Consider the following 22123-nt stretch of genomic DNA (forward strand, 5'->3'; position numbering starts at 1 on the left):
GATCTTGGAGTCTTTTGTTGACTTTCCCCATTGTTCTTCCTCTCCAATCTCATCTTAGCATTTGTTGCTTGGGTGGGATTTGAGAGTGAAGGACTTGAACACCTCTAGTGTTTTTGCTTTGCATCATTGCATAGTGTTGAGCTCTCCACCACGATTAGTTCGAGTGAGAGACCGTGAGCTTGTTACTCTTGGAGGGAGACCTCCTAGTTGGCTTGGCGGTTGGTGCTCGGGTGATCTCTTCAAGAAGATTGTGAAGAGGCCCGGGATTCTCCTTCGTGGAGCTTGTGAAGTGGTTGTGGAGCTTGCCATCTCCGGAGCGGAGGAAAAACTAACCATAAGGAAAGGGCCATTATCCTTCGTGGGTGTGGTTCGGAGAATAGGGTGAGCCTTCGTGGCGCGGGGAATCCTTCGTGGGACCTCCACTGCTCCAAACGTGATGTACCTTCTTGCAAAGGAAGGGAACACGGGAATACATCCTCGTCTCCGCGTGCCTCGGTTATTTCTATACCCGAGCTCTCTTTCCTTGTGATAGCCATCGTGCTTGAAGTACATATATCTTGCTATCACTTGTGCTACATATATCTTGTGCCTATCTTGCTTAGCTCTAGTTGCCATTGTTACACTTAGTTGGGCTTAGCATATTTAGGGTTTGTGCTTGTAAAGTAAACATTAGTTTAATTCCGCATTCTTACAAGACAAATCCGCAAGAGTTTGTAATTGCCTTTCAGGAGTGTTGCACCCCCCCCCCCCCCCGACGTGGCGGCTGTATAGTGGGCCTCGGCCCATCAGGTAAGCTAGTTTTTTTTACTTATTTTGTTTTATCTTCTTTTCTATTTATATATTTTCGTTTTTTGTCTCCAAAAAATAGTTTCTAAAAGTTGAAATATTTTAAGCCAATTTTTAAAAATCTGGAAGTTTAAATTTTTTTTACTTCTAATTTTTATCAAAAAAAATTGAACATTTTTTTAGATTGAACATTTTTCAAAATTTCGATTTTTTTCCAAAATTTGAACATTTTTTAAAATTAACATATTTTCAACTTGATCATTTTCCGAATATGAACGTTTTTTTAGTACGGACAATTTTTAACTTTGAACAATTTTCAAATTTGAATGATTTCCGAATTTGAACTATTTTCAAATTTGAACTTTTTCGATTTTGTACAAAAAGAAAATAAAAATAAACAAAAAAAAGGCAAAAAAAAAGAAAATGGGCCAAGCTCAATGCGCGATCAGGGTGCGGTGCTGGTACGCACCGACCTGATCGATGTATAGGATTGGTCGCCGCCGAGTGTCACTCCGGAGTCCGGACCTCCTACCCATGACGCTTGGGCTGAGCCCATTTACTGTTTCGTCATCTGTCCAGGTTTCGCTGAAGGAATTCACCGGTTGGGCTTGAACTTTATCAGGCCCATTAATGTTTCTACATTTTTTTGTCTGGGTCTCGTGTTCTTTCAATTTTCAGGTCTTTTAACATTGTTACGGTTGCTCGTACCAGATGAGGCACCCATCACGTCCTAAACAAGTGAAAAACTCTGCTACCTAGTCGGTCTTTTTTTAAACGCAGTACAGATCTACACACTCACACATATGCACATGCACTCATTCATATGAATGCACGCACACCCTATCTCTATAAGCATCTTCAAAAGACTAAGCCAAAAAAAATTAATCCGACGGATCTTAAGATTGACAAAGTCACCAGGCTATCAATGGTAATGTCACCTCCTACTAAAGAATATTCCACCTTTTTATGAGTTACCAAAGTGTTAAACTAGAAGTTTGAACTCTGGTGTATTGTGGGTGTCAGTGCACTCCTATCCACCAAACTAAGGGTTGGTTAGTCCTAGTAGCTAGAACATATGCACAGGTCCACCTCTAGATGGGTGGAGTATATCTATACACGTCTAGCATAAGTACATGTATTTATACACATTACGAATACAAGAAAAGAACAAAATTTGCACAAAGTGGAATAAAATTTAAGTGTCACACTAAAAGAATCTTACTACTTTCTCTTGCCCCCAAAAGATTCTTAACTTTATCTAAATTTAGATGCACTTGATAAATTGAAATTTATACAAATATGAGAAAACTTTTATGGGACAAAGGGAATAATAAGAAACAAATTTTTAGACCAAGTATGGAACAAAAAAAATTACAGTACAATAAAAACCATGGATGGAACAAAATTGAAGACCATACATGGAACATACTTTAGAGTTTGAGGAACAAACCTCGTCGGAACACATCTGTATACCAAACCAAACGGAACACGATCATGACTGTAATTGAGATACGAATTTAAGCGTAAGAGGAAACCGAAATCACATTTACAAGGAACAATTTTTTTAGATCGGGAAACCTATTTATAATGGCGAGAAACATGTCGGCGACGTCCTCATCGATGGCGGCGTGGAGATGGTTGAGGATGGTGTAGTCGTCGGCCAGCCAGGGACCGTCCGTCGATGTTGTTGCGGTGGTGCCATCGATGTGGCCGATGAGGCCAGCCCGGCCGAGGGAGGCGCGAACGTAGATCACCCACTCTGTGTAGTTTCCCGCGTCGAAGGAGAGGAGGGCAGGGGTGGTGGTGCGGAGCGCGCTAGCCGGGAGCATGGTGGAGGTGGCGGCGTTGGCGGTGGCGGAGACGAGAGCGTCGAAGGTGGGGCTCATGGTGGAGGTGAGCGAAAGCGAGATTGGATCGTGGCTGGCAGCTAGGTTTAATTGACGGCGATAAGGTTTAGTAGACGATAGCTAGGGTTTAGTCTGATACCATGCAGAACTGTAGCTAGGGTTTGGGGAAGCTTCTCACACGCAATACGTGGGGGTTCCGGTGTTATATATATATAAGCGCCAAGACCAAAAGTCATAGTACAATACATGAAGGGGTACAATAGATATATACACCTAATGCATACGATGGGAGAACCGTGTGACAACTATGGACAATAACCGGCTCTAAGTGTCGGTTCGGTACTAGTGGCTTCTCGGCATTGTGACACCCTCCATGGCGCTAGAGACACTCCTAGGTCGCTCCACTTTGTTGCCATGACGGTGGTGTTCAAGTTTATTTTTTCTCTTGTGTGTTCCTTGTTCTCATCTTCAACATCTATAAACTTAATTTATGTAAGGTTGCACCTTGACGGTGAGGCCTTTCGAGAGCGAACCCCATCCCGATTTTCACCTTGAAGTGATGGAAACTTCAGCCCGTACAACCTCCGAAGACTACCAAAATTCGCCGGAGTCGAGCTCAAATTTGCCGGAATTTGGAGTGGGCGACCTGCGGGGGCGGGGGGCGGAGCGTCTGCTGGGCGTGGGCGGCCGTGGGGCGTGGCCTAGCTGGAGGAAGAAGAAAGCAAAAAAAATAAAGACTGTGAGAGAATATAAAGGAATATGCTCTTTTGGCGTTTCTTTTTGCGGTGTCTGGACTGCGAGTCTTTTTTAGCCTTCAAAACACGTTTGAGGTGCAATCCATCAACGGTTTTGGGGTTTAGGGTTTGGGGATTTGCTAGAGATGCTCTTAGTCGATATTCCAACTAGCAAAAAAGCATAACTAGCAAGCATATGCTTCAAGGTACATAGTATATTAATACTCCTATATTACAACTGAACTCACGTAAATTCGACATAGTACAAGTACAATGTTTGTTTGTGAGGAACACGTGCTACACGAATTTAAATAGTGGGATAGTTAAACTGCATACATATAGCTCGCAACTCAATTTCAAAAGGAAAGGAAAATGCAGATGTAAAGTGGCAGGGAAAGACTTCCAGTTCCATCGGCATCATCATTTCGAGCCCGCACGTCCTGAAATAGTATTCGATCCTCACTCACCGAGGGCAAAGGCAGCGGCATCAAAGGTCTCGGACAAGCCTGCAGCGCCGGTCTTGAAGGTGACCTTCCCGGGAGACTCCTTCTCAACGTACACCTCCACCACGCTGAGCCACAGGAACAGCTCCTTGGTCTTGACGCCGACGATCTTCTTCAGCTTCCCCGGGTCGACAAAGGCCGTCACCTCGCCGGCGTAGGACACGGTCTGCTTGACCTTCTTGAAGGTGTGCTCCTTCTTCTTCTTCTGCACGAGCCAAATGAAGCCGGCATCGCGGTTGTACCCGAACTCCTCGAGGTCATCCAGGGGCAGCAGGCCCGTGGGGAGGCCCAGCTCCTCCAGCACCTCCACCGACTTCTTCTTGCAGATTTTGTCGTCCCCCTTCACGATCTCTGCACCGGCACGGTGGCTCTCCACAGCTTGGGACGCCATCAGGTAGAGTCGCCTAGGCAGGATTGGTCTCCCACGAAATGGTGTTGACTGTTGAGGGAGCTTAAAAAACAACTGAAGAGCTAAGCTGATATTGTTGTGATGGGGTGTGATATGCAGAGGGCTTCTTTTGTAGCTGAAGATTATGCAAAGCTTCGATCACCGATCGCTGTAACGTTGCCAACCTTTAGGAGATAGAGAGTCCACATATGTGGACTTATTTTTGGAGCTCATCAGTATAGGTTCCTGAAAGAACAGAAACATGACCAAGTCAACATAAGCACACCTGCTTGAAAGTCTCTAGAGTCTGCGTTGCATTGCACACAGTTCGTCAGCCGCACGACATGACCATTTCAACTTTCAAGAGAGATAGCCAGTCAGCCGGCCAATCAGTGCAGGTCTGATCTACCAACGCACGCGATTAACTTCAGAAGTTAACGAACGGACAGGATTATTACCGAGCTGCAGAAGGTAATGGGGCCGCATTAATTGGGCAGCATCATGGTTTGACAGAACTGACGAAATGACACCGCCGTCCTGTTTCCCCCTCTGGCTAGCCGGCTCTCCAGTCTCCACCTCACACCGGCCGGAGACGAGATGAAGGACTCACAAATTTGGAGCACTCCTAAGTGCTAATTCAGGTCTTAAATTCGTTGAAAATCACCAAATTTCTGTGATATGTTTTTGCTATGTAACCCACATATGGGATGGTAGACAAAGAAAAAAAAGGGTCTGTGAGCATCTGTCTAGCAGAAATGTCGGGTTTAGGTCTTAATCGAGCAAGTACTCCAGTTACTTACCCGCAAAAAAAGTACTCCAGTTACTGTCGGTGTAGCATATGCCACAGTTTAAGATTTCTGGCAAATGGGATCGAAAACTATAACTTACACTATATAAATGGTGGAACCAAAATTAATACCAAATGGGGATGTAGCTCAGATGGTAGAGCGCTCGCTTAGCATGCGAGAGGTACGGGGATCGATACCCCGCATCTCCACTATGTTATTATCTTTTTCTTTGGCTTTCTGTTTTCCTTTTTTTTAATCATTTGTTGTAATACGCGGCAACAAAAGGAAATGAAAAAGAAGCTCAGATTCGCACTGCTCAATCCTGATTAAACAGGAGAACGCACCGGACCCTACCGGCGCTGGCAGCTGTCCTCACCGCTTCATGCTAGACTTTCCAAAGATTGCTATATAAAGCGGTTAGAGTCTTCCTAGTTGGGCGATGTGGTACTAAAATTGCTGGTACTTGTAATTGGACAGGTTGACTGCTAAAAAAGCATGGGCTGGCCCTCTGATCAATAGGCCGGGAAGTGGACGATACGGCCTGTTGCTACTTCGCGAGCCTAAAATTTAATTGTTTTCTTTCGCTAAAAGAACAATCAATAGTCTACTGAATCGAAACAAAATGTTCCTGTACCGTCAAAGACTAGTTGTTTCCTTGTCACAGTCAGTGTCATGCTGCACAGCGCATCTACAAGGGATAGAAACTGGTGGTGGATATTTTGTATTATCCGACTTTTGTACTGGAGAGATTGAAAATAAAAGTGGTGTGGTAATATCTGAATTTGGATGTTCGTGAAAATAGATATGGTAAATATCCGTATTTGTTTTACAAAAACAAATATAAATATGGCATTGAATTTAAATTAAATGTGGATATATTTGTATCCGAATAAAATTATGTTAGCCAATTTCAAATTTGACCCCAATATGGCAATTACCTAATCTAGAGAAACTAATAAATCGTTCAAATGTTCTTTTATGTGATTGAACTTGAAACAACTATACGTTATATCAGTATATTTATCCCTCTAGCATTCTTTAGTAGTTGGCACATTATAAGACATGAGCCATTCCGTTTGATGAGAAAACATTCAATTCATATTCATATTCGAGTAACATCCGCTTTGAAATTATATTCGGCAACATCTTTATTTATTTTAAAAATATGGAAACGGATATGAGAATGGCACTATCTGATTTGTTTCCACCCCAATCTACAATCCAATTTCTATAGGCCAACTATACTCGACAATAAAACAACTCATATAGATCTATTAAATGAACTCGACACATGGTTACCAAAAACACATACTAGCAACCTTAATATGTTTTTATTCTGGGTTTGTGACTTCAACAAGATATTGTTTCTCTTTCCATTATTTTCTCATTCTTTTATGCGGTAACAAAAGAAAGAAAAAAAGCTCAGATCGCACCAGCTTATCCTAGATATACAGGAAAATACACCGGACCCAACCGGCTCTGGCATCTGTCCTCATCGCTTCGTGGTAGTGCGGCCAAAGGTTGCTATATAAAGCGGTTGTAGTCTTCTCAGTTCGGCAGTATGATACTAAAAATATCTTTTTGTGTAGGTCACATTTTGACATTTTTGTGGATGAAATTTCACAGATGCACAAGATACAATACAATGTATGTCTAGATTTTTAGTTTGTATTTTTTGAAAACTTAAAAGTGTGCCAACAAAAAATAGGGTGCGGGCGCAACTAGTTGCGGAATATCCACTCTCAGTACTGGTGCGTTCCCACACAAGCTGACAGCGACTCATCTGCATGGGCTGGTGCTCTGATCAAATGGGCCGGGAAATGCACGATGCGGCCTCCTGCTACTTGGCTACTTCTGGCGGCTAATGGAGTTGTCCTCTTTGCCCTCTTTTTTTTTTAATTGTCCTCTTTTGCTAAAAGAAAATTAATCATTTATATAAGTTCGGTCAAAATTCAACATCATTTCGGTTTGAAAAAGTTTATACAGAAGAATATTAACATCTACAATGCAAAATCAACATCAGTAGATTCACCATGGAGTATATTTTCTTAGTGTGTCCATTCAATATTGTAGATGTAGATATGTTTTCATAAACATTTGGTTAAGGTTACTAGAACTTGAATTCTAATTAAGTTTATACGACTTATATTTTAGTACGGGTGGGAGTAAACAAAATGTTTCTATACCATCAAAGACCAATTATTTTCTTGTGAAAGTATCAAGCTGCTGAGGGTATCTAAAATCCGCCTTTCGGTTTCTCTAGGCCAACTATGCTTTAGCACTCACATTTTTCTTAAAGGATGTTGAAATCTCTTTCTTTCATCAAAATGCATACAAGCTTTTCAACAATAAGATAACTGACATATATTACCTCTATTTCAAAATGAAAGACGTATTGGTAGGCTACTTTAGCATACGAAAACACGTTACATTTGGATCGGAGGTACTATCTTTTAAATGAACTCATTATAGAGAAATTAGTTGAACTCTTGATATTGTTGTTTTGTTCTCAACATCCGATTCTTCACAAAAAAGACAATTGTATTCGCTCAACAACTTGACATCAACAACTATCATCCATGAATGAAACAAAGGTCTAGCTACTGTCAAGTGGATGTGGCTATACAATGATCACTGGCGGCGAACCCCACATATTTCTAAGTGAATATTTACCGCGTGTGACAAATATTCATGATTCATTTTGATATGATGCCATAGTTCAGTGTCCACTACCTTCTTAGAGGAAAGGTAGGCTTTCAACATGATTTTTGTGCAGAGTATTTTGACAACTGGCATTATAACGTTTTTCAAACTTGATAGGCAGAAAAAGGCATTAAGATTTTCTTAGCTAGGTAATCTCTATATTCCATTTCCATTTACTCAATGTCTTCTAGATTTCTATAAAAGTTTTGATATAGCACCTGATTTTTTCAAAATAAGGCAACACCATATGTGTTCTTGTGCAGCGTATGTGCCTTTTACAATCGAGTAAAATAAGAGCATAAAATACTTGAGCTTTGATCGTCGCAAAAGAGCTCTCACGTTTTTATTTGTGTTTCCACTAACTTTCCTTGTCCCTAAAGGTCTCTTTGGCATTGGAAGGCCATGATGAACCATGGACCGCCATTGAAATTCAACTTTAGTTTCTACCATGATGGATTTTGTGTTCTCAGCAACAATGTCTCGACGGTGAAGACTAATTAGTACGGCATGAGAGTTTCACCACTCTAGTCTCTTCCTGGTACGACTAGGGTGGGCCTACCTCATGTCTAGTGTATTTAGTGTAATACCTTTATTTTGCCAAAAACCATAACAACACATAGTATGTACTATGTATATGCAGAAAAATATATAAAATAACACGAAAAAGCATTTAATTCAAGTGTTCCACCCAAAATAAGGACTAGCATGTTCTCTCTCCCTACTCTGAGTGCCCATTTATCCATCAGCCTAGTATCTCCAAAAATGACATATCCTAGCCAAAAATAAAGATTTAAGATGTCAAAAATATTAGCGTAATCCTTTTGAATACCTATTCAAACTTGGGCCCACCGCTGGGTATGACCATCACGACCTCTATCATGTGTTGTTTTGGTATCGTGGATCCACGACTCTCGATCATGGTTCCAAATGTGGTATGGTTTGGTGTTCTCGATAGTACGACATCAAAGCAATGGTTCGCCTGCTTGGCTTGCAAGTGTTGTACCCCAATCACACCTCGTTCAAGGATATTATGGTCTCACCTATTGCAGTGTGCGCCTTATGCAGTTATTACATGTGAGAAATTCCAGTTTGTAGAAGTTAGGTGTTCTATACCTTTTCCACCCGAGGTATGATGTAATCTCGAGATTTAAAAGGACCAACGCGAGATGAAGACTTCGAAACATATTGATGTAACTTTTTGTTTAATCATTGATTTTCGTTCTTTTTTGTGTTAATTGTATCATCTGATCCTTACTTAATTGATGAAGTGAAATTGTTTTCGTGGAATTCCGTAAAAAATATTACTCCCTTCATTCACTAACGTAAAAAGATTTCGATTTCTTTTCATAAATGCACATATTTAGATATGTTTTAGTGTGTAAACTCACTCATTTTGATATGTAACTTTTTTTAGATAAAATGCAATCATTTCCCGACTTTAAATTAATAAAACCGTAGAGATCAAAATTACAACCCACACACATGTTGCGACATACATCTTAGCCAAGTTAAGATAACAACTATCAAGCTAGAAAGCAACTGGGGTCGACGTCGCCAAGACACGCCGATAAGTAAGAGACTAGACACAAATCGGCGCTAGGTCTTCAGGTTCTTGGCTTCATGGACACGTTCAACTTTTTTAGCTCGTGTTCCATCCAACCACGTCCCTCGACTTGATACATCAAAGCTGTAAGAAAATGACATGTAACTTCAATTTAACATATATATTCCCTTCGTCCATAAAATCGTATCGAAGATTTGTCAAAAATTAGATGTATCTGTACATTAAAGAGTGTCTAGATACATTTAAATTTTAATAAACTAACATCAATTTTTATAGATAGGGGTAGTATAAAAGTCTTATGGTGGGTGAAGAGAGGAGGTAGGATGAAACATCGCCGAGCGAGTGTTCGTGCTCACGTCTCAACGCGGCGCGTTGGAGCCACCACGACCTGGGCCACGTGGAACGGCCTGCGATGTGCCACCGCCGGCACCAAAGCGGAAGCTGTCAATTGATCCGTCTACGCGTCCGAACGTGTGCCACTCCTCTTCGCGGCCAAGTGGGCAGCTCAGTCGTCCACCACAAAAAATTCCACGGCGCAAATATCTCCCCACCGTGCTGCTAGTATTTTCCTTGAGAACACAACAGCAGCTTCGCGTGCTCGTCTCTGATCTCTCGCAGGTTGACCTTTGCTATGATATAATTGCCCGATTGGAGGTTGTTGTAGTTTCCTCGTCGCTCTGCTCGATTGGTTTGCTTGCTTGAGCTCAGCACGGGACCCTCGCCCATGGCAGCGCCGTCGTGGTCATCTTGCTGCGCCTCTACCTCCACTCGTCCTCTGCTTAGTCATACTGCGGGCAGCAAGAGCAGGAAGCTATGGTGGACAAGCGGTGGTGGTAGGGGCGGTAGCGGAGGGAAGACACAGCAGCTGTCCATCTGCGCGGTGGCGGCACCGGCGGCCGTGGACTACGCGGACACCGGCGCCGACGACGTGCCCTCGCTTAAATTCAAGCTGCTGGTGAGTGGTCCATAAGCATTCAGTCCCTGTCTCCCTTGCCAGACATTTCTTGGCCGCTATAGTTTGATGGATTCTTGATTTCTTGGCCTGATTTTGTGGATGCAGATCGCGGTGTCCGGGCTCAACCGGGGCCTTGTAGCTAGCCAGGAGGACCTGGAGCGAGCGGATGCGGCGGCGAGACAGCTCGAGGCGGCCGCACCGGCTCCCGTGGACCTTGCCAAGGACCTCGACAAGCTGCAGGGGCGGTGGAGGCTGGTCTACAGCAGCGCCTTTTCGTCGCGGACCCTCGGTGGCAGCCGCCCTGGCCCGCCCACCGGCCGTCTCCTCCCAATCACCCTCGGACAGGTCAGTACTCGGGAGTCGGGAGCAATCTTGAACTGAACCGAAAACTGTTTCAAAATTGTGACACTGAATTCCATCCCAATTGCGTTTTGCGCGTCCCAGGTGTTCCAGAGGATCGACGTGGTCAGCGAGGACTTCGATAACATTGTGGAGCTCGAGCTCGGCGCGCCATGGCCGCTGCCGCCGGTCGAGGCCACGGCCACCCTGGCGCACAAGTTTGAGATCACCGGTGAGCCACCATGCCTGCTAAGCTCTTCGACTCTGCCAGCGCACTTCTTTGCTTGACAGATGCTGGATGTCTGAATTCTTCTGATGCCTGCATTGCCACTGCCAGGAACCGCGAGCATTAAGATCAACTTCGACAAGACGACGGTGAAGACGAAAGGGAACCTGGCCCAGTTGCCTCTGCTGGAGGTGCCCCGCCTCCCGGACAACCTCAGGCCGCCGACGTCCAACACCGGGAGCGGCGAGTTCGAAGTGACCTACCTCGACGACGACACCCGCGTCACCCGGGGGGACAGGGGGGAGCTCAGGGTGTTCGTCATCTCATAAGACGATCTGCTGTTGAAATCTCTCCTCGATCTCCCTGCTCCGACTTATTTTTTCGCCCCTAACTTGATACAACTATCTTGTAGCATTCTCTGCCAAGAGTTCTGGTATTGCTAAAAGTTTGCAAATGTTTCCATGTTACTCAAAATTCTGTGTTATTTATTATTGGGTTCGGCAAAAAAATACGATCTTCTGTTGGAATTGTTCATGTGAAAAAAGTGCGTCCCCTATGGTCTCCCACGAAAGCATTGCCTTAGCATACCATGGAAATAATTAAGAACAAAACATAACAACAAAAATAGGGGCATTCCGAGAATCGAACTCGGGACCTCTCGCACCCAAAGCGAGAATCATACCACTAGACCAAATGCCCTGTGTGTTAAATATGTGCTTAGAGGTAAATTACATTAATCTTTTCTTCGGGCTCACAAAACCCAAGAGGTTCTTAATACTCAAAATACAATCAAAATATGAATTCTATGTAAAATATATGCCTTTAAATTAATTTATGTTCAATTGTATATGTTTGTTATGGCAGGTGACTCACAAATCGAAAGGCTAAAAACAGAAAATATTATATTCATAAGCTGGAAGAAAGAGATACTCCCTCCGTTCCTGTATATAAGGGCAATAATAGTAATCGAGAAAAACTGATTAGAATTCTAATTTGTATGATATTCCTCATTAATAAAAATGCAGTCAACCAATCATAGAGAAAAAACCTCCACGTGTAGCATGTTTAATTAGTTGGAACACAACAGCATTTCAACATAAATAATCGCAATATTTATTCGTTAGATTTGTTCTCTTGGTACCTTAATTATGAGTTTGTGGTCTTGTATACAAAAAACAGAGAAAGTAGTGTTGAGTCTCGGGCAACTTTCTGTAATCTCCTCTGGTGGACCTTTCAAATCCTTAGAAAACTCATAAGGAACAATTGAATCTCTCACAGGTAGGCACATATTGGCTTCATAATTTTAGGGTCCTCACTCAAACACAAAAGGCACATTTAAGATATTTAATTTTATTTATAACATCTATTTGTCAGTTAGACAAAGCAGATTATGCTGAACACTAGAAAGGCAAGAGCATATAATACCGAACAACCCTCAGCTCAAAATCTTAAACTATAAAAAAAGGGGCAAATGAACTAAAAAAACACCTTGCTACCTCAACAATTGAACACCAGCTATACATCTTCCACGAGTTCTAGATTTCCTTATTTCATTTTGAGTGTTACAACTCTTACATCCTCTCACACGGTACTAGGCCCGACACTATTTTGTTTAAAGTAATTGATAAATTCAAATGAATAATCAGTACTTTGATTGACACTATTCATCTTCATCAGACTTCAGCCCAAGAAATTCCTTAACTCGAAGGAACATTTAGCCAACCATGGAAAAGTGTGTGTTCCACAAACCTAAGTATATTCATCCTCCTTTTCCCATCGATTTCGACCTTGTAGAGCCGTAGTTCAGTCATGTTCAACTCCACCAAAGTGTCGAAAAAATCGGGATCGTCTGTCTCCCCATATGTGGGCATGTCAAGACAATGATTTAATCTCCACTCCTGCGAGAGGTTTTTTCCTCACGGGTACATGTTTAAGACAGACGATCCTTTTGCAGTACTCCTTTTTTTTGTTGACATCTTTCCCAAAATGTTGGTTAAAAGAACTGATAGTGGTCTAATTAGAGGGCGTTGCCCAAAACTTATCCCTGGGGTGTGGTTAGTCTGCATGAGAGTGGATCAATTAATTTGAAATGGATTCTGACTTGTTTTGAACGGATTTTGGTATGAAAATTAACTATCACAAAAGTGATTTAATGTATATTAATATGGAACGGGAGGAATGTCTCCCTTTCCTTGAAATTTTCAAGTGTGTTGATGTCTCTTTACGAGTGAAATACTTAGGCTTACCTTCGCATTTTAATAAGTTAAGGAGAGAGGATCTACAACCTTTAGTCGATAGCCTTTGAAGTAGAATGACATGATGGAGAGGAAAACTTCCATCTACACAAGCTAAGATGATTCTTATTCAGAACATGTCTTGCTAGTATTCTCATTTATATTCTTTCCTTTTTCAAATATCCTAAGTGGCCTTTGACAATATGGGGGTGGGTGGGGGGTGGGGGGGGGGGTTCCTAATCTCCAAGATTTGAATGTTTGTTTGATAGGTTCATGGACTATTAAATATGCATCCAAGGAGAAGGTACTTTGCGGAAAAGATAGTTACATGCTAAGTACAATACGAACATCCTTAACATTTTGTATTGCCAAGGCATGCATCCATCCATTTATAAGTGGAAAGTGGAGAATGGTAGGTCTATTAGATTTTAGAAGGACATATGGTTTGGGAATACCCCTAGCCACCCTGGCCAACCAATATTGGGAAATTTACTTTGTTGTAAACCGACAAACTAAGACTATAGCTGATCTATGGGATGGAACACAACTTAGGTGCACCTTCAGGAGAACCTCTTTATTAGTCCTATGATTGAATAGTGGTTGGAAATCTTAAAAATTGCTAATAACATTAGTTTAACTGAGCTAGAGGATCAACTAATTTGGAGGTAAATCCAATGGCGTTTACTCTTCCAAATAATTGCTGAATTTTCACCTCAAGATAGATCAGGCTCGGTAATTCTTGAATTGATATTAAGAAGACCAGAGCAAGCCATGGAGAACCTACCCCACATTGGCATACGTGATATGGTGGCAGTCACATGTTGGTATCTTTGGTGGATTAGAAGGATACGCATACATGAGGAGGTTGTACCGACGGTGATAAATTGTGCTACCTCAATAACTAGCCTAACAGCAAACTTTATAAAATCTTGTTCTAATGTTGTCGGTTTAGCAGAAGCAAAGTGGTGGCGACCACTATCAAGCCTGTCAAGTTAAATGTGGATGCGGCTTTCCACGAGGAGATATGAGCAGGGGCTATGACAGCAGTAATTCAAGATACGAAAGATATGTTTGTGGATGGATCATACTCTTACCTAGAGCATGTTGGGTCAGCGGCGATGGAGGAAGCGATGGTCTAGAACTGGTTTTGCATCTCGGATGCAATGCGGCGCAAGCTGAATCAGATGCGGTCAAAGTTATCAATGCATGCAGCAGTGAAGATATGTGGTGGATTTCAGCTGCAGTTATTTATGTGGAGTGCCTGATTTGATGGATCATGGATGTAATAGGAAAAGTCACTTTTATTCATTGTTCTAGAAAAACTAATAAAGTTCCTCATAATATTGCTTGGTTTTGTTTTGATTTAAGAACCTCATGCGATGATCCCCTAGCTGAATCTTAAGCAGTCTTACAGATGATGTAATAATAATTGTTTAAGATCAATAAAGTAGCGGTGGTGGGTTTTTTTTTCAAAAAAAAAAAAACAGTATGCCCTCAAATTAGCAAAAGGATGTGCAGATTCTATGATTTACCATTCGGAACTTTCTGCAAAAGCGATAGGTCAATTCGTACTAGAGAACATTGTGTGCACCTTGCTGCCTGAAATCTTGGCATCGTGCAAACAAAAAAGAAAAGCTTGGCATCGTGGCTCGTGGGTAAACAACGCAACTCGATCGACAAGACGACAAATGTTGGTAACGCGGTAGAATAGAGCACACGTATTTATACATCATCATCACGTTACAAAGGGGGTGGAGGAGATGACAAGGACAAAAAAGACGGGCGCGCGCACCAGGCGGCCGACGCCGTCGAGAGGCCGGCCTGTCTGCGCGGCCGGCCGGACCGCGCGCAATGCATACGCCGTGTCAGGGTAGGGGCCGCAGCTCCTGCTCCGGCCGCTTGGGGCTGCCGTGGTGGTGCAGCGGGTCCGGCCCGGCCGGCACCGACCTCAGCTCCTCCTTCCCAGCAGCCGGCGGTGCGCGCGGCCACCGCGACGAGCCGTCGTTGCCGTCGCCCTCCACGACCCGCTGCTGCTGCTGCTGCTCCTTGGACTAGCAGTAGCACCACCAGCACAATGTTGATCAGCACTCGACGAACGAACGTAAGAGACAAGAACATGTAAATAGAATGCGGAGTTCAGAGCCACCATTACCTCCGATCCTACACGAAGAAACCCCGCGGCAGCCGGCCTCTCATGACCACCCAAACGACCAATCAACCCTGAAACAAGAACACCACAAAAACTTGAGATCATTCACAGGAATATACATAGGTCGATCGTAGATCAATCCATATGGAAAAGGACGGAGAAGGAAGATATAGTGCAGAGACAAAAGGAAGAACAGATTAAGACTCCGAGAGTACATTCTGGCTCTAGGACGCACGTACGTACCACTACCAACAACTCGTGCCTGCGCTGGAGGAGGGTCGAGGAGGAGAGCCGCGCAGGAGCATGCAGCCGCCAAGCACACCAAGAACCGGACCGTGGCCATGGCTGTCGAAGCTACCTACTCAGGAACCGCGGTGTAAGAACCACAGGACAATCTCAAGAGACCTTCAGTCTGTGAGCCAAACTCCACTTGCCCATGCCCCTGGGAGATCCAGGGACTTCTTATAGAAAGAAGGAGCTTGCAGGATACTAGGAGAAACGGGGTTCGATTCTGGTCAGAGAGGGAACGGGGCAGTAGTAAATTCTTGTGCAGCTGAATACAGTTAAGGCTTGACAAGATGGCTGCCATCCTGTCCGAGAACTTCTCTGGGAAAAGGGAGCTAGCTTAGCTTATCCTAGCAAAAGATTGTGTGGGAGAACTGGAGATCCGGAGGATCCAAGTACAGTGGAGAGCTGTACGTGCTACGCTAGGTTCTCCTGACGTGTGACGCTCGGGTGTCATGTATAGGTCACTACCAATGGGTGCAACGCAACTGATGTTGTGCCAGCGTCGATCCCTGTGCCAACAGAGAGAAAGAAAGAAAGAGGAGGAACAGCGTAATCTTTCGTTCTACTCTATCCTCTGGCCCTCTTGGCATTGGGACTCTGGGTTTGCATCTCTGCTCGTTACTAATGAGACGGGACGGCGTCGCAGCGAGGACCTGGTTGGTTTGACGGCAGTAACGGTCAGACTTTTGTACTACTGTACCGGAGTAGTATATCGATTTTTGCCGGAAAGTGGTCGTGGCTCCTCTCTGGTGGACTGAAGCCAATCACCACGTTCACAAAGACTTGGCAGGCCTTTTGTTGCCTGACCAAGATTTCGACATAGGTTTTTGTTACAACCTTAGTTTGACGAGCAAATTATACGGTACCAAAAGAGTTCTTTGGTGAGAACCAAATCTGTGGTTAAATGGTTAGAAAATCAACTGATACGGTACATTTTTTTTGTGGGAGGCAACTTTTTCATCAACAACGAGGTGCCCGTGTTGACTTATTCAATCTCAAGACCCGTGCAATTTTCGTTTCCGTTTGGCTCTGATGAGCAGAAGTCTATGGCTGAGGAAGAACATCCCTACAGTTGTTTCTCTCCTTGTGGCAATCGCTATCAGTCGCCGCAGCCTGTTGTGTCGGCTACCTCTGAGAGGGAAGGAATAGATGGGATCTTGGCTCCGATGCCGGAGATCATGTCTGATCTTGGTTTGAGAAGAGCGGTGTTGTCAATGTTGCGGTCTCTCTCTCTCTCGCTTGAGTCCAGCAAGCCTGTGGTTCCTATTAGTGATGGGGTTCCTAAGTTAGGATTGATGGCAAAAGTGCCCGGAGCTATCGTCGCTAGAGAGGTTTTCGATTTTTTCGTCACCTTGAATGATGCCTACCCTAGATCAACTGTTGATTGATAGGACCTCGGTGTTATGGAATGTCTTTGTCGGTGCTACGCGGTATTGGAGTGCGTGTGTGCAGTGTTCGTTCGTGTCGGCTAGTGTGGGTGCGACCATGTTGTTCGTGTCTCTGCTAGGCTTGGCTATGGGTGTGTGGGTGTGTTGTTTGTGTGGGTTTGATCATGTTATTGCAGGTTTTCACACGGTTTTATTCTAAAAACTGTGCACTCTCTTCTTAATTAATGGATGAGACAAAGATTTTTCCTCCATTTCAAAAAAAAAAATCTCAAGATCATGTCGAATAATGTTTACTGAACTTAATCTCTCGGAGGTGCTTATAGATGCAGGACGTATGTGCGTACATTCATAGAGGTGAGTACATATACGCATTTATGAGCGTCCACGTCCATGTCTTTGTTAAAAAAGAGTTCTTGGGAATATACAAGTCAGATATGGTCGCAACCCTTAGTAGATTCTCAGAGAACGTGACATCAAGAGGACGAAATAGATTACTCAGGAGCGGGTGAAGCTCGGTGATCACATGGGTACGTGAGCACGCGCTTCCTACCCGACACGTGTCTAACGCCGCTTGTTCTGCCGTTAGCGTGCGAATTGAGGATCGCGATTCGGCTTCTCCTGGGTCGGGCATCATCCGGCATCGCCTTGACTGGCGACATCAAACTCGCGCGGCGCCGCGTTGAGACCACGAATGTCCCCGACGCCGCGTCCGCTGTGCAGATGGAGAGCGCACGTGGCAATATACTGCTCCAGGAAGAACACGGACCCGCCATGAGTCCCCGCCACAAACAGCTCCGGGAAGAATTCGTTCGCGTCGAAGCCCCACAACACCTCTTCGTGGATGAAGGAAAGTGCCCAATCAGAGGCCAAATCGGGAGCGGGAGGAGGCCAAATCGGAGTCGACTGGAGCGGCTACCTAATTTCCGCCGCCGCCGTTCCTGATTCCCACGAATCGCCTGCGAGCGCTTGCCGCCGAGCCGGCCGCACCGGTCCATGCCCCTGCGAGCCGCCGCACCCTCCCCTGGTTCCCTCCGCCCCGGCCTCCTTGCTCGCCCAAGAGGACGATGGTGATTTGAGCCGCCATGGCCGCCCACCGGTCCCCCGTTGACTCGATTTGAGCCCACCAAGGCGAGGAGAAGTAGGGGAGGCTAGGGCCGGCGAGGTAGGGGAGGCCGGGGCTAAGGATCAGTGCATGTTGTGGAGGAGGGGAGGGTGCCCCAGAGGCGCAGGTGGCGGGGGAGCCCCGGCGTCGATGCGGCGCGCCGCCTCGAGGAGCTCGTCCGTCGCGGCCGCGGCGGTGGCCGGCAGGCGCTGCAGGAGCGCCTCCCGGAGAGGCGCAGGTGGTGAGGGGAGTCCCCGGTGACGTGGGCATTACCCTTCGGGTAACCAATGTTGCCCTATCCGGTATTCCCTAGTTGGAGGCCCATGAAGACACTCGACGGCAAGATGGGCCACTAGGGCGGTGCAACGGAAGATTCCTTGAAGTACAAGATGCGGAAGGAGCCGAACAAGGAAAGTCTAGAGATAGATCTACTGTAAACCTAGTCGTACCCGATTAAGCCTCTTGAGACCTGGCCTCCTATATAAAGGCCAGGAGAGGGGCTGTCGAGGGGGACAATCAATCTTAGCGATCTTCGCCAGCAGAAGCTTAAAGCTAGGTCACCTTAGCGCTTAGCCAACTCGACGAGATCTCAGCCGAACTATTCGGCACCCCATTGTAACCCATTATCATCATAATCAAGGACAGGCAGGCAGCACGTAAGGGTTTTACCTCATCGAGGGCCCCGAACCTGGGTAAATCGCTCTCCCCGCTTGTCTGTGAACCGATGTCTCATGTCAGCTTGTAGGATTCCATCAACCCTAAGCCCCTATCGGAGGGCATTGCCGAGGAGCACCCTCGACAATTGGCGCCGTCTGTGGGAACCCTGTCGGCACAAGATCGGTCATCGGCAGATCCAATCATGACACCGGCGACTTCACCGGCAACTTCACCAGCAACTTCATCGACACCGTCATCGCTGATAACCCACAAGTATAGGGGATCGCAGCAGTCTTCGCGGGTAGTAAAACCAAATTTATTGATTCGACATAAGGGGAGACAAAGAATACTTGAAAGCCTTAACAGCGGAGTTGTCAATTCAGCTGCACCTGGAAACAGACTTGCTCGCAAGAGTTTATCGATAGTAACGAGTTTTATAGCGGTAGCGGTAGTGAAATAACGACGCGGATCGAGTAACGAGAGACGGCGGTAGTGATTATAGTAAACGAGCAGGATTAAAATACGTAGGCACGGGGACGGATAACGGGCGTTGCATGGATGAGAGAAACTCATGTAACAATCAAGCGAGGGCATTTGCGAGATAATAATAAAACGGTGTCCAAGTACAAAGCAATCAATAGGCATGTGTTCCAATTATAGTCGTAAGTGCTCGCAATGAGAAACTTGCACAACATCTTTTGTCCTACCAGCCGGTGGCAGCCGGGCCTCAAGGGAATCTACTGGATATTAAGGTACTCCTTTTAATAGAGTACCGGAGCAAAGCATTAACACTCCGTGAACACATGTGATCCTGTTGCGGTCAGAAACCCACCGGCGGGCAGCGACGGGCAACACCGTAGAGCCGGGAATCTCCCAGGACTGCGGCTGGCCCTGGTCCCTCCGAGCGACGGCCCGCAAAGCCTTACGCACACACGTCCGATGCTGATGCAAGGGCGTGCCACACGAGCTATACCTGGTCGGGGAAGGTGTTGGATGATGCCTCGCTTATTTTCTGCATGGCATACACGTAAACGTTAAATACGAGCCTCGATCGGCTCTCGGGTTGTCTGTGAATCGGCTCAAAGAGCCGATCCACCCATGATACGTACGAGGTGTACGATCAGATGGTGGTCCTGCTTGATCAAGATAAAGCTAAAGCGACCTACTACGATTTGGGGTTTTCACCGCATAATCGGAACATCCTACTCGTGATTAGGCCTCGCGCCCGCATACGGTGATCGTAAGCCGATCCTAGACAGAGCCTAAAAACCAACACGAGGTTGATCCCCAGAACATCCTGTCTAGGGCTAGCAAACTACACCCTACGCGCCGCTGGATCCTCCAACCCTTTGTAAGGCCTAACCATGCAGATATTAAACTAATCCTTGAAGAACAAGGAGCAATCATAACGGATCGGATCTACTAAACAATGATCAAGCGGGGTGCCGCCCTTACACCCGTGATAGGTGTAAGGGCGGCTAGATGCCTAAGGGTTGCACGACGATAGTATATGATACAAAGAACAATGCTAACCCTAAAACATCTACGATAACTACGTTGCTCGCCATCAAAAAGGCTTCAGTACGAGCAACGCATGAACGACGAATAAACGTGTGCTGCATAGATCGCAAGATGCGATCTAGGCAGCATGGTGCTTACCCGGAAGAAACCCTCGAGACGGGGAGTTGGCGATGCGCCGAGATTGGTTTGTGGTGAACGTGATTGTTGTTTATTTCATAAACCCTAGATACATATTTATAGTCCGGGGGACTTTCTAATTCAGGCGTGCACCAAACCGTGCACGGGTTAAACTCTAACTTCTAAACGACACGTATCCTAATATGTTACAGATACACGGGCAAACTAGCCCAAACTTGGTACACAAGGCCGATTCATGTATTTCTTCTATGTATATTCTTCAAGCCCATCTCCAATCGCGGCCCACCTCTGATCCGGTCAAATTCTGGTGATAACACATGCCCCCCTGGTTTTGGAAATGACATTTCCAAAATCATTAAGCTTTTCCTTCGTCGGGTCATGTCGTGGCAGAGCAGAAACAGCCGCAGAATCCTTCATCATGATGCCTTGCCTCCTCCACTTCTCCGCGTGGCCTGACAATTTATTTTTTTTCTTCTGTTGGGCACCACTTCCTCGGAAACTGCTGTGGCATTGAACCTCCACTGTATCCATTATTTAACCGTGTCGAGCAGTTCGCCCTTTCACCCTCCTTCTTCGTACTAGCCATCGGCAAAAAAAAACCCTTCCTCCGTAGCCATGTCTTCTTCCTCCTCCTCCTCCTCAAACCTCTCCGATGTATCATCTCCCTTCCGTGAGCCGACGCCAGAGTGGGGCTCGTTGGCGGCGCACGACATCCTCGCCCCAACAACGTGGGACAAGGAGGAGCACGATTCCTCCATCTGGTCCGAGGATGACAAATCCTTGACCGACGGAGAGGACGACCTTCGATTCCTCGTCGACGGGGATGAGGAGGCGGAGAGCGAGGACGACCGCTTCTCCTGGGACGACTACACCTCCTCCGAGGAAGAGGTGGAGGATGACGACGACGACTCACTCGAAGGTTACCCACCGGCGAAGCGCCTCCGCGCCTGGTGGGACGACGACAGCGATGACGACGATGAGGAAGACGAGGCTCCCGTAGAAGGCTACGGGAGCAGCGATGAGGAGCCTACCAGCAGCTGCGCCGGTGGTAGCGTCGACGGCGACGAGGGTAGTAACGGCCCTTAGATTAGGGACTAGTAGTAGTAGTAGTCGGCTTTTGTTCTTTCTTCCCCGAGCAATCGGCTCTTTCTTTGTAAGGAATCCCACCATTAATGAAGAGAATATTCCCCAATTAGTCTTACTTTCTTGCCAACTTTGCCGATTGTCGAAAATGAAGTCGCTGAACAAAGAGCCGATGACAGGGCATCGGCTTGCACTATAAACGCGATTCGAGGCCAAGCCGTTGCCTATCCACACGGTCCAACAGGTCTAGTTTCCGTCCAAACCATCTCAAACGCGCAGATTGGACTCCTCAACAAACCACTAGGATGACTTATCCCAAATATTATGATTGAGCTTGCTCTTCTAGAGTCGATGACAATGCATCGGCTTTTATTATTCTGAAGTCGATGCCCGTGCATCGGCTGTACGCATACTGTTGTCTCCACATGCTTGTATACTGAAGTCGATGTCTGTACATCGGCTGTGATTTGATTTTGATTTCTTTTTTTTTTACTGGCCGATTTAAAATCGGCCTCCACATCTCACTGCCCATCCTCCCACATGCTTGGGAAATACTTCTTGAGATGTTGGCCATTGACGGCCACTGGGAACTTCACACCATCCAACTGTTCAAGCATGTAGGCATTGCCCTTCAGAACCTGGATGACTTTGTAAGGACCGTGCCAATTAGGAGACCATTTGCCGTATGCTTTATCCCTGGTTCCTAGTGGCAACACGGCTTCCCATACTA

At 45.6% G+C, this 22123-nt stretch overlaps 2 protein-coding genes and 2 non-coding genes across 4 annotated transcripts; 2 read left to right on the top strand and 2 right to left on the bottom strand.

Moving 5' to 3' along the window:
• Nucleotides 1–3564: 3564 nt before the first annotated feature.
• Nucleotides 3565–4343, bottom strand: LOC124698905. Its single transcript, XM_047231299.1, has one exon. The coding sequence runs from the start codon at nt 4259–4261 to the stop codon at nt 3827–3829; it is 435 nt and encodes a 144-aa protein (XP_047087255.1). The 5' UTR covers nt 4262–4343; the 3' UTR covers nt 3565–3826.
• An 839-nt stretch (nt 4344–5182) lies between these two features.
• TRNAA-AGC lies at nt 5183–5255 on the top strand. Its single transcript has one exon. It is a non-coding gene; the product is annotated as a tRNA-Ala (tRNA).
• Nucleotides 5256–9809: 4554 nt separating this feature from the next.
• LOC124702950 (plastid-lipid-associated protein 6, chloroplastic) lies at nt 9810–11300 on the top strand. Its single transcript, XM_047235131.1, has 4 exons — nt 9810–10268; nt 10374–10613; nt 10713–10839; nt 10945–11300. The coding sequence occupies exons 1-4, from the start codon at nt 10038–10040 to the stop codon at nt 11160–11162; spliced, it is 816 nt and encodes a 271-aa protein (XP_047091087.1). The 5' UTR covers nt 9810–10037; the 3' UTR covers nt 11163–11300.
• A 160-nt stretch (nt 11301–11460) lies between these two features.
• TRNAP-UGG lies at nt 11461–11532 on the bottom strand. The gene has a single exon. It is a non-coding gene; the product is annotated as a tRNA-Pro (tRNA).
• Between the last annotated feature and the right edge of the window lie 10591 nt (nt 11533–22123).

This window comes from Lolium rigidum, chromosome 3, assembly GCF_022539505.1.
Source record: "Lolium rigidum isolate FL_2022 chromosome 3, APGP_CSIRO_Lrig_0.1, whole genome shotgun sequence".
Taxonomy (NCBI): Eukaryota; Viridiplantae; Streptophyta; class Magnoliopsida; order Poales; family Poaceae; genus Lolium; species Lolium rigidum.

Bases quoted from the DNA above. Each gene is read 5' to 3' on its own strand.
- LOC124702950 (XM_047235131.1), top strand. From the start codon at position 10,038: ATGGCAGCGCCGTCGTGGTCATCTTGCTGCGCCTCTACCTCCACTCGT. The intron at 10,269-10,373 runs GTGAGTGGTCCA...TTGTGGATGCAG, and splicing joins CGCTTAAATTCAAGCTGCTG to ATCGCGGTGTCCGGGCTCAA. The intron at 10,840-10,944 runs GTGAGCCACCAT...TGCCACTGCCAG, and splicing joins GCACAAGTTTGAGATCACCG to GAACCGCGAGCATTAAGATC.
- LOC124698905 (XM_047231299.1), bottom strand. From the start codon at position 4,261: ATGGCGTCCCAAGCTGTGGAGAGCCACCGTGCCGGTGCAGAGATCGTG.